The sequence below is a fragment of the Schistocerca cancellata genome, chromosome 3 (genome assembly GCF_023864275.1).
Source record: "Schistocerca cancellata isolate TAMUIC-IGC-003103 chromosome 3, iqSchCanc2.1, whole genome shotgun sequence".
NCBI lineage: Eukaryota > Metazoa > Arthropoda > Insecta > Orthoptera > Acrididae > Schistocerca > Schistocerca cancellata.
Window position 1 is genome coordinate 326,913,594 of NC_064628.1, and position 13,109 is coordinate 326,926,702.

A 13,109-nucleotide genomic window follows, 5' to 3' on the forward strand; every position below is an offset into this window, starting at 1 on the left:
ATCTTGGTTACTCGAACTACTGCAATACAGCAAGCGCCACTACTGCCGGCTAAATAAAAGATTCAAACTATGGAAGGCACTAACTACTGATAGGCATAGTTAGCAAATGAAAGATTTTAATAGAGAACAAACAATGTATTTACCTTAATTGTCATCAAAAGTCATAATATATAATACTGTTCCTCTGCTGCACACAGTACACAGTGCTTTAAAAAATGAATAAGGGAAAGGAAAAAACCTTGGCTTATTTGAGGAACCGTTCTCAAATTTTCTAGAATTCCCAGATGATTTAAGAAACCAATAAGAAACCGAAATTAACGTGTTTGCGTGGGTTTTGCAAGGCTACATTCCCCATATACAAGCCAATTGTCATATTCATCGCACTGTTTCACAGGATACTGCAGCTATATTCAACTGGAAGCGATTGAAAATATTCGGTTCTTCTCTTCACATATGTGGATAATAATCATCTGTTAACGTACACCGCCGCCGCATAGTGAACAACACCTTTTCTTATCCATTCTCGATATTACTACAAATAAGAGTTTGTAACAACCAGATCAGGCAAAGTTGTACACGACTTATCGGAAGCCAAACTATAAAAAACAGAGTGCATTTTCGCTTTTCACTTAAAACGATCCACTCTTGTTTTCTGGTAATAAATGTAGGTCAACTGAAGAATGGGATACAACCCGTCGACTTTCACCAGTGACGTCATAGTTTACTCATAGATATTACTGTCTTTATTTTCGAGCCATAGATAATAAAACCGTTATCTTCTGGGGCATGGCGTTATCATTGTAAATAGAAATAAATGAATGAGTTTTCAAAAGACAGGGCTAGACATTGGCTACGACTTTTAGACATTGACAACGACTTCTGTCGTTTGTATAAATTTAAATCGTTTGTTCGTTCCAATTCATTCGGTACTTATTTTCATTCTTAATGAGTTTGAGATATTTTGGAAGAAATGTTTTCATTCTGGACAATTTTTACTTTTTGATTTTCGTTTGTGGGTATGGATTTATCTATTCCTATAAATATGGAAGATTTGAAGCAGGGTTCGTCAACTGCAGTGCAGAATACAAATTTTACGGTTGTCGCTTTTTTTCGCCTTCGCTAGCACTAATATTACTACGATGTTTTTCAGTCGACAGTAGTACTATCGAACCTATTAGCCGCCACAGCATTTAAAACACCTGCATGGGCATCATCATTTGTTGCAGGTCGTGGTTGACGTTTCGCATGTGGCTGAACGCTTTCTGTTTCCTTAAATAACGTAACTAACAGGCGAACGGTCCGGACTCTTGGATAATGTCGTCCAGGATACCGAGCAGCATACATAGCACACGCACGTTGGGCATTTTGATCACAATAGTCATACATCAACACGATATCGACCTTTTCCGCAATTGGTAAACGGTCTATTTTAACACGGGTTTTGTATCACGAAGCAAATACCGTCCGCACTGGCGGAATGTTACGTGATACCACGCACTTATACGTTTGTGACTATTACAGCGCCATCTATCACAAAGCGAAAAAAGTGGTCCAACTAAAACATTTCTATACGTACTACACGAATATGTAATAAAAAATGGGGGTTCCCATTTAAAAAACGCAGTTGATATCGGTTTGACCTATGGCAGCGTCATCTAGAGGGCCAACCATAGCGCCATCTGGTTCCTCCTTCAAGCTAGACAAGTTTCGTTGTTTGTAGGTTTTTCGTTTGACGCTTATTTTGTGAAATATTTGGACCGGTCACGATCAGTGGACCACCCTGTATATCAACTGCGGTATTCCATGCTAACGTTACTTCTCTCCCTTTTCTTTATCTTTCTTTTTTGTACTGGTATCCCACTTTTCAGTTTAGCTATATAGGTCAACTGCAGAACAGGATACTATGACTCAAATAATCAATATACTTAACATAATGCTCGAGATATGAAAGTACGTGATATATGTCAACCATATGTTCTCTCTGTCCTACATTCCTTTGTTTCTCAACATTCGTCTTCGCTGCTAAAACTGTGCAATACATCATCTCTGGTAACTTTTGACACCACTGGTCAAAGCCGATGGGCTGTGTCCCATTCTTCAGTAATCCCCTAAATATGCTAATTGATTCTCGCTGCTTTCAAATTTATTCTCGATAAACGGCCCAAAAATACTCATCACTAGTGTTCCTCCGACAAGGGGAGGAGAGGTTGAAACGTCCCCTTAGAACAATTATACACGACTGTGCTGATAAACCTCTTACACTATTTGCTTTTCAAACAGCTGAGCAAAACTGAACGTACTCAAACATTCACTAAAGTGACACACAATATTTTTAGCGCAACGCAATCTGACTATCAAAGATCCCTCCAAAAGAATGGCCCTGAGTAACATTAAACTATACCTTTCAGAAATCACTTACCTCATAAAAACCTTCATTACTCGAACTACTGCAATACAGCGAGCACCACTACTGCCAGCTAAATAAAAGATTCAAACTACGGAAGGCACTAACTACTGATAGGGATTGTTAGCAAATGAAAGATATTAATAGAGAACAAACAATGTATTTACCTTAATAGTCATAGTATATATAGCAGTTCATGACAAATTACAAAACTCCGCCATCTCTCTCCCCACATCCACCACTGCTGGCGGCTCACCTCCAACTGCACAACGCTACGCGCTGTTCACATCCAGCTGCCCCTCTACAATGGCAGACAACAATGCAAACTAGCCACAGACTGCCCACAGCACAGCCAGTGATTTTCATACAGAGCGCTACGTGGCATTACCAATATAAAAATGTAAACAGCCTACTTACATAGCCCTCATGCTCCCCACAAAAAATTTTATAAATTTTTTTTGGCCAGTGGCCAATAATGATTTGATAAAATTTTTCATAATTACACTAACAAAGATATCCAATGCACACACTTATTGATACAATGTTGGTCAAAAGCTAAAATTTTCTCACAGTCCATAAAGACAGTCCTGATCATTCATCATAATAGTAATTACAGTTTTTTTTCACAAAGTCTCATTAGTAAAAAAAATTGCACACAGAAGTAGTGGATTTCCATGCAGTCTTGAAGAAGTAGTGGTGTCCTTCCAACGGAAAGACAGTGCTGACTCTTGACATGCTGACAGGTAATGTGCCACAATGGAGCAAACCCACAGCAGAGTCATTCGAAGTTCTGACGAATATTGGTAGGTAGGTCATCACAGAGCAGACCCACTGTAGTCCTGGTAGAGAGTATTGATGGGCCACCAGAGGTGCAGACCCACTGCAGTCCTTGTAGAGCACCACTACTGCCAGCTAAATAAAAGATTCACACTACGGAAGGCACTAACTACTGATAGGGATAGTTAGCAAATGAAAGATATTAATAGAGAACAAACAATGTATTTACCTTAATAGTCATAGTATATATAGCAGTTCATGACAAATTACAAAACTCCGCCATCTCTCTCCCCACATCCACCACTGCTGGCGGCTCACCTCCAACTGCGCAACGCTACGCGCTGTTCACATCCAGCTGCCCCTCTACAATGGCAGACAACAATGCAAACTAGCCACAGACTGCCCACAGCACAGCCAGTGATTTTCATACAGAGCGCTACGTGGCATTACCAATATAAAAATCTAAACAGCCTACTTACAAGGTGATGACTTGAATTTTTGCCAGTGTCTTGGATTAAGTTCAAAAACTTTCCACAGTGCCTCATGAAGCGAGATGATGCGACTCTCGCATGGGTATGTTAAACCCGGCAGTTCCCTTGAGGCTATTCGAGGGATTAGGCTATGTGACGTGACACCACACTATACACTCATCCATTGCCGTCACCTACGCTCAAAAGACACTCATGAGACAGAATTTTCATACGCCGCGTGGAAACGCACCGTTGTTTGCGGTTAATGAAATGGCTTTCCGATTAGGCAGCTGAACAATGCCTTGGCGTTTCCTATCGAGCGGTGTCATACGGTTATTCCTTCTTTCCATTTACACGTACATGACAGCGGTTAATCACTTGCCGAAAGCTGTAAAATGATTTTCCTCGTGGGTAATCATATCTCTTTGTGATCACGGAGCTTCTTGTTTCCTCTCTCATTTATTTTTTACCTGAAGCGAGCTTTTTAAACCAAAAGTCTCAATGGGATGAGGTGTGCTAGTGGCTGTACACGAGGGGTATACTTCATTTTTAATATTTATATGGATTATTTTCCGTTATATGATTCCAAACTCTCTCTCTCTCGTTCTCTTTATTTCTAAGTCATGAGATTGTATTTTATTGGAACTGTCCACCCGTGATAATGTACTCAGTTTTGTGCAGTAATTAAACAGCAACTAGTACTTGACACCAGTAGCATGGCACAAGCTGTACTCTGTTTTACTCTGCAGGAGAAACTGCCTGTGCCCTGGAAGAGTGTGATATCCACGCCGGCTGTCTGGGCCATGGTCGCCTTCCTGATCACGTTTGACTGGAGTTTCTACCTGCTCATCACTTCGCTGCCGCTCTACCTCGCCAACATCATGCACTTCGATATGCACAGCGTGAGTACACAACGTCACTAATGGTCCGAACAGCATCCACAGTGAAACATAGCAGACACCTCACAGTCAAAGTTTCGACAAATTCACGGAACAGCCGTGAAGTCGCCAGTAGGCACAGAAAATGATCTGCTACACTGGTCGAAACAACGGTCCATTCTTCCAGCACATGAAATGATACTGTTAGGAGCTGACTTTTATCACGCTTAGCACAAGATTTCTACTCTCTCCGCAAGATGGCGATTCCATGAAATTTGCTGGTACCTATCAGTTCCCTTTGCGAATACTGTTTCTACGTCACGTCACGTCATGCCTTCTATCACTATCCACAAACACATAAAGCAGGTGATCCAGATCTATTGTAAACTTTTTAAACATAAAACACATACAGGCACCATTGCTTTCTCTCTGCATTTTATCACCCTAAAAAAAGTAGCATGCAAACTAAATCCTCTTACTAAATCCTCTCTTGAGTGTTGTCGTCTGTTGTCCACGATCATAACTTTTGGTTATCATTTTGTTAACTCTGCAAAAGTGTCCATATTTTTTATGTTAGCTACTGACTGCTTAAGAAATTTTAATTTCTGAAAAATGCAGGGCCAAAACCCATGAGAAGTCTTTAGTTTAACAGCCTGGCAGAACATGACGTATGAAGTCAGGACTGCAGTCTTCCGCAGCTTTATGTAACAAAGAGACTTGGGGAAAACGTTTTTGAAGCGAATTACGTGTATTCCGTCGTAATGCATCAATGTTCCGTAAACAAAATTCTAAGAAGAACTTAATTTAGTGTTAATGTATTTGAAATGTCTTATGTGTTTGAGTTTAGGTTCAAATCATGTGACGGCAGATTAAGAATAAAGTGCGTGCAGTGTGTATCACGGATGTACAGAAAGTACCATCCCTTAAGCTATAGGGGCTAAATAAAATACTGGAATAAGTGAAGCAAAATTTCTTAGAATAATGTGTAGAGCTTCAAGACTAAATATCTCTCATATTTACAATATCTCTTAACGAGTTGGCAAATTCCCTCTCTACAAAATTCTGTTGACTGAAATAGCCGTGACAGCATCTATAAGTATTTCGATGGAGTTGAATGCATCAGCACCTAGCCACTTTTTTATGAAGAGTTGGAAATAACTGGAAGCCAAGTCTGCACTAGGAGGTGTATGTTCAGACACATCGTATCTAAATTGAGGCAACAATTCTTGTTTGCCGTCCAGATTTTACTGTGATAGAATATAGTCGTACAAAAACAAGGCAACGTCAGTTAAGACACCACGCCGCTTGTTCCGAATGGCCCGTCTCAGTTAATGTGTCATAATAGGCTTCCAGAACACCCCTAAACGACATTTCTTTACATCCCAAAAACAGTACGAAAGCGTGGCGTGCTTTCATACTGCGATTTATGACTGTGCCACCATAGGAAACCTGCGTCTCATCACCAGGTATAATTCCGTGCAGTAGACTTGTTCCTGCATCATAACGAAAAAGAAAAAAAGAAATAAATCATCCGTTGAATTTTGTGGTTCTCATAAAGATGGTTTGGAACCTAAAGAGAACAGAACTTGTGGGCAGTTGTCCGATCGTTGACATATCGTGAAACACAGGTTTTCACAAAATTTTTCAGTTTTCTGTACGTGATCGCTTTGGACTACAAATCCACGGTCATGACCAAGAACATTCGTATTTGCACTCTTAAAGGAATGGCACTACTCATCGCATTTACATGCAAAATAAGTTGAGGAAGTAGGAAATTCAATTTTGGAAATCGATATTTTCTGACCTGCTTAAGATAAATTCTGATTTTGCTAGCGCTATCAAATATCGGATTTCTGAGCGTTAATTGTTTTGCGTGAATAATGTCTGTAAGTAATCTGTTGCTATTCCGTCAGCACGATGAAGTGAGCAGATCAGTACGTTCGTAATATTTGTAATAAAGAGAATACGATTTCTTCTGGATGTCAGCCGGCCGGAGTGGCCGTGCGGTTCTAGGCGCTACAGTCTGGAACCGAGCGACCGTTACGGTCGCTGGTTCGAATCCTGCCTCGGGCATGGATGTGTGTGATGTCCTTAGGTTAGTTAGGTTTAATTAGTTCTAAGTTCTAGGCGACTGATGACCTCAGAAGTTAAGTCGCATAGTGCTCAGAGCCATTTGAACCATTTCTTTCTGGATGTCAGTTCTATGGAGAAGAAGAGATAATTCGAGAATAGATGTATAAAAATCTTATGCACGAAAATTTATGCGTGAGAGACTCCTCGAACATCAGTACATTCCAATGTTTTGGAGACACGGAATCGTTAGAAAAGGTCCTATTGAGAACGAAAACATTCAAATTTTTTGCCTGTGGCACCGTGGAATGATCAGTTACAGGAAGAAACTCAATATTTCGCCCCCGTCTGTGGAGGACATCTTCAGTGGTGGTCATAGCTTCTATGGTTGTCCGATTCACACCCTGATTTCCTGCTGAATGAAGTAAAAGTTCGCTTCCGCGAAAACGTGTACTTAGGTACTGTAAAAGGAACATTGGAATGTTGTACCTCCAACAGAAAGACCTCCTCCATGCCAATCAGCATGAATTGCGACAAGGTCGATCACGTGAAACCCAACTAGCACTTTTCTCAAGTGACATCCCGAAACCCATGTCTTATGACCTGACGAAAGTACGAGGGTTGTTTTTTAAGTAAGGGCCGTTTTTATTTTTAAAAAAAGATACAAATACTTTTGTAAAAAAACTTTTATTTTCTGATTCTACACACTTTTACCTATTTTTCTACATAGTTGCCTTGTTTATTTAAGCACTTGTCATACCGCACAACTAAGGTTTTAATTCCCTCTTCAAAGAATTCGGCCGCCTGCTCCGACAGCCAAGAGTTCACGGCCGCTTTCACTTCATCGTCGTCATTGAAGCGCTGCACGCCAAGATGGTGTTTCAGGTACCGGAAAAGGTGAAAATCGCTAGGAGCAAGGTCGGGGCTGTATGGTGCATGGTCCAAAACTTCCCAGCCAAAAGAATCAGTCAAATCCCGAGCCTTTTGAGAGGTGTGAGGCCTAGCGTTATTGTGCAGGAGCAAAACTCCTTTTGTCAGCATGCGAGCTTCTTTAGAGTTGCACAATAGGCATCTGAGTTGATTGTCGTTCCTCGTGGCATAAAGTCCACTAGCAAAACACCACGCCGGTCCCAGAACACAGTTGCCATAATATTGCGCTTTGACAGCGTCTGTTTGGCTTTGACCTTGACGGGTGAGGTTGTGTGTCGCCATTCCATCGACTGTCGCTTGTTTTCGGGAGTGATATGGGATACCCATGTTTCATCTCCAGTGACAATTTGACTCAACATGTTATCCCCTTCTTCCTCGTAACGAATCAAAAAGTCCAATGAAGTGGCAAATCTCTTCCCTTTGTGTTCCTCTGTGAGGAGTCTGGGTACCCACCGAGAACACAGTTTCTTAAAGTTTAGGTTTTCAGACACAATTTTGTAAAAAACCGATCTTGAAACTTGTGGAAATTCCAAAGAAAGAGTGGAAATTGTGAATCTTCTGTCCTCACGAATCTTTGTTTCGACTGCAGCCACCAAATCATCAGTGATCACAGAGGGCCGGCCTGAGCGTTCTTCGTCATGGACGTTTTGACGGCCATTTTTAAACTCTCTAACCCATTGACGCATTTTACCTTCACTCATTGCATTCAAGCATAAACTTCTGTTAACTGACGATGAACTTCTGCAGCTGATAGGCTTCTCGCGGTCAAAAAACGTATCACTGACCGTATCTCACACGCGGCAGGCGAGTCAATAATCGTAAACATTATAAAGTAGCACAGCGATGTGTACACGTCAGCTACAGAGCTACAACTTGCATCAGTGTGAACGGGAAGGACGCCGGCAAGTGGCGCGGTGGCTTGTTGCGGCGTCCGCGCAAACTACGGGACTATACGAGCGAACGGCCCTTACTTAAAAAACAACCCTCGTACAATCTCCCAGTTATAACTGCTCTGAGAGATGGTTAATTAGAACTACAACATATGAGACATATGAAACAAGAATTCACATTATTGCAAGAATGATAGAAAGAGTTACTTAGCTTTGTTGTTGCTGTTGTGGTCTTCAGTCCAGAGACTGGTTTGACGCAGCTCTCCATGCTACTCTATCCTGTGCAAGCTTCATCTCCCAGTACCTACTTCAACCTACATCCTTCCGAATCTGCTTAGTGTATTCATCTCTTGGTCTCCCTCTACGATTTTTATCCTCCACGCTGCCCTCCAATACTATATTGGTGAACCCTTGATGCCTCAGAATATGCCCCACCAATCGATCCCTTCTTCTAGTCAAGTTGTGCCACAAATTTCTCTTCTCTCCAATTCTATTTAATACCTCCTCACTAGTTATGTGATCTGCCCATCTAATCTTCAGCATTCTTCTGTAGCACCACATTCTCTTCTTATCTAAAAAAATTATCGTCCATGTTTCATTTCCATACATGGCTACACTCCAAACAAATACTTTCAGAAACGACTTCCTGACATTTGAATCTATACTCGAGATTAACAAATTTCTATTCTTCAGAAATGATTTCCTTGCCATTGCCAGTCTACATTTTATATCCTCTCTACTTCGACCATCATCAGTTATTTTGCTCACCAAATAGCAAAACTCATCTACTACTTTAAGTGTCTCACTTCCGAATCTAATTCCCTCAGTACCACCAGACTTAATTCTACTACATTCCATTATCCTCGTTTCGCTTTTGTTGATGTTCAACTTCTATCCTCCTTTCAAGGCACTGTCCATTCCGCTCAAGTGCTCTTCCAGGTTCTTTGCAGTCTTTGACAGAATTACAATATGATCGGTGAACCTCAATGTTTTTATTTCTTCTCCATGGATTTTAATTCCTACTCCAAATTTTTCTTTTGTTTGCTTTAATGCTTGCTCAATATACAGATTGAATAACATCGTGGATAGGCTACAACACTGCTTCATTCCTTTCCCAACCACTGCTTCCCTTTCATGCCCTTCGACTCTTATAACTGCCATCTGGTTTCTGTACAAATTGTAAATAGCCTTTTGCTCCCTGTATTTCACCGCTGCCACCTTCAGAATTTGAAAGAGAGTATTCCAGTCTACATTGTCAAAAGCTTTCTCTAAGTTTACAAATGCTAGAAACGTAGGTTTGCCTTTCCTTAATCTATCTTCTAAGATAATTCGCAGGGTCAGCATTGCCTCACGTGTTCCAACATTTCTACGAAATCCAAACTGATCTTCCCCGAGGTCGGCTTCTACCAGTTTTTCTATTCGTTTGTAAAGAATTCGCGTTAGTATTTTGCAGCCGTGACTTATTAAACTGATACTTCGGTAATTTTCACATCTGTCAACACCTGCTTTCTTTGGGATTGGAATTATTATATTCTTCTTGAAGTCTGAGGGTATTTCGCCTGTCTCATATTTTGCTCACCGGATGGTAGAGTTTTGTCAGGACTGGATCTTCCAAGGCTGTCAGTAGTTCTAATGGAATGTTGTCTACCCCCGGGGCCTTGTTTCGACTTAGGTCTTTTCGTGCTCTGTCAAACTCTTCACGCAGTATCGTATCTCCCATTTCATCTTCATCTACATCCTCTTCCATTTCCATAATATTGTCCTCAAGTACATCGCCCTTGGATAGACCCTCTATATACTCCTTCCATTTTTCTGCTTTCCCTTCTTTGCTTAAAACTGGGTTTTCATCTGAGCTCTTGATATTCATGCAAGTGGCTCTCTTTCCTCCAAAGGTCTCTTTAATTTTCCTGTAGGCAGTACCTATCTTACCCCTAGTGAGATATGCCTCTACATCCTTACATTTGTCCTCTAGCCGTCCCTGCTTAGCCATTTTATACAATCCATAACAACAGGAATATGTCAAATGTTTGCAACTGCCTTTGAATATTAAAGCATCATTTGATGTAGATACTACTGAACTCTTCTCCAGAAAGGCAAAGTTCAAATGTTCAGATGTAAAATTCCATAGTAGATATGCGTAACACATGAGTCCTAACTAGTCGATGTTATCTGCTTGATCGGAGGTTATGAATTAGTCTAAACCGTCCCCTGCTAGGCTACATATCGGCCTCCGTGAGGTGGCCCTGCGGAGCTGAGAGCGAGGGTGTGGTCCCGCCAGCGCCTGCCATTCGTTGGTGCGGATTGCAGCGAGACATCGCTATCGTCTCGATGCGAGTTGCCGACTTCGGTGAGGCGCCGCAATCTTTGGACGATAACACACCATGGATCAAAGCACTCAGAAAGACTGCCTCACTTTTGAGAGCACTTGACTCAGTTCCACATCTAAAATGGCTCTGAGCACTATGGGACACTAACATCTGAGGTCATCAGTCCCCTAGAACTTAGAACTACTCAAACCTTACTAACCTAAGGGCACCACACACATCCATGCCCGAGGCCGGATTCGAAACTGCGACTGTAGCGGTCGCGCGGTTCCAGACTGTAGCGCCTAGAACCGCTCGGTCACCCCGGCCGGCAGTACCACATCTACACTTTATATCGAAAGTACAGTCCTGTGGGGTAGTAAGCGAAATTTCTGACAGGAATTAGTAAGTGTTGGTAGATGGATCTTTGTGCCCCAGGGGAGTGTGTTGAGATCCTTGCTGTTATTGTTATATAATAATGCCCTTACCCTTACGGACAATACGTATAAATTCTCAGACGTTTCGCAGATGATGCGTTTATCTCTAATGAAGTAACGTCTGCAAAAAAAGCTGCACGAATATTCAGTCAGACCTTGATAAGATTTCAAAGCTGTGCAGCTTGCTTCAACGCTCAGAAATTAAAAATTTTGCACTCCATAAAGCCAATGAAAAGATAATATTCTATACAATACTGATGAGTCACAGTTGGAATCGGTAAACTTATACAGGTACGTGGTGTAACAGTTTGTAGAGATATGATATGGAACTATTACGTAGGGTCAGTCGTTGATAAGGCAGTTGACAGGCATAGATTCATAGGTTCATTGGTAGGATACTAGGGAACTACATTCAGTCTCTAAAGCTACAAAAGAGACTGCTGACATAACGCTTGTGTAACATATCCCAGAATATTGCTCAAGTGTGTGGAACATGCGCAAACTAGGACTAAGAGGGGATACTGAACAAATACTTCCCAAAGACATTTGAATCAATGCCACATATCCGCTTATTATCAAAAGTACCATAGGATGGCGTATCAAGCGAAATTTGTGACTGGAAGACGTTTTCTTGGTGGCGACGTCACAGCACTTTATCTTGGATGGCTAGTCATCGATAGATGTGAAAGTAATTTCAGGAGTGCCCCAAGGAAGGTGTTAGGTCTCTTGATGTTCATGTTTATGTTAATGACCTTGCGGGCAATATTAATAGTAACCTCAGACTGCAGTTGATGCATTTATCTGTAATGGAGTAATGTCTGACAGAAGCTGCATAAATATTCAATCAGATCTTGATAAGATTTCAAAGTGGTGTAAAGATTGGCAACTTGCTTTACGTGTTCACAGATGTAAAACTGTACACTTTAAAAAATAAAAAAAAACACACAAAACCGAAGAAACTATGTATCCTATGACTATAACATCACTGCGTCACAGTTGGAACCAGTCAGCTCATAGAATCACCCTGGTGCAAGAATTTGTAGGTGTATGAAATGGAACGAGCACATATTCTCAGTCGTAGGTAAAACAGGTGGCAGACTGTAGTTTATAGGTAGAATACTAGGGCAATGCAATCAGTATAGAAATCAGATTGCATACAAAACGCTCATGCGATCTATCATAGAATGTCGTGTTGGACCCGCACCAAATAGGAGTAACAGAGGATATTGAACTATATAGAGGAGGCAGCACGAATGGTCACAGATTTGTTCCATCCGTTGAAGAGTGTGACGATGTTGCTGAAAGAGTTGCAATGGAAGACATCTGACCAACTTCAAAAAATGAATCAACGATTATCTTACAAACTCCTACGTTTCGCTCCGATGGAGATTGCTAAGACAAGATTACACTAATTACAGCGCATGTGAGGAATCATTTTTCCTGCACTCTATAAGTGAATGGAGTGGGAAAAAGCATTAATAAATGGTTCAATGTAATGTACCCTTTGCCATGCACTTCACAGCGGTTTGCAGTGTATGAATGAAGTTGTACATACACAAATAAGGGTAACACAAGTGGTCACATACTTGTTTGATCCATGTTAGAGCGTCACGGAGATATTGAAGAATGTGACCCGCCAAATGAGATGCTAACTGTTCCGTGAAAGATTGCTTCGAAAGTGTTAAGTACCATCATTAAGTGGCAAATGAAGCATGGTATAACCCTCTAAGCATCGCTCCCATAAGCATCTTGAAGATTAGTCTTGGAAAACTTGTATCAGTGTGATCCATTGTGTGCGAATCCTAAGGCAAGGGTCGCCACTATGGAAAATAGCTGCATGTTTGCTATCATGGGACCCTTAACCGATATATAAGTTAGGGGACAGAATCATCATGTAATACAGATCACACCCAAGTGGGTTTTTATTGAATCTGTGCAAGATATGTAAGG

General features: G+C 41.2%; 1 protein-coding gene across 1 annotated transcript in view; it reads left to right on the top strand.

Moving 5' to 3' along the window:
- LOC126176711 (sialin-like) overlaps positions 1-13,109 on the top strand; it is a 189,098-nt gene that overhangs the window by 108,221 nt on the left and 67,768 nt on the right. The window contains exon 6 of the mRNA XM_049923877.1: positions 4,401-4,553. Within this exon, the coding sequence (XP_049779834.1) occupies positions 4,401-4,553 (153 nt within the window). The remainder of the gene's footprint in view (positions 1-4,400; positions 4,554-13,109) is intronic.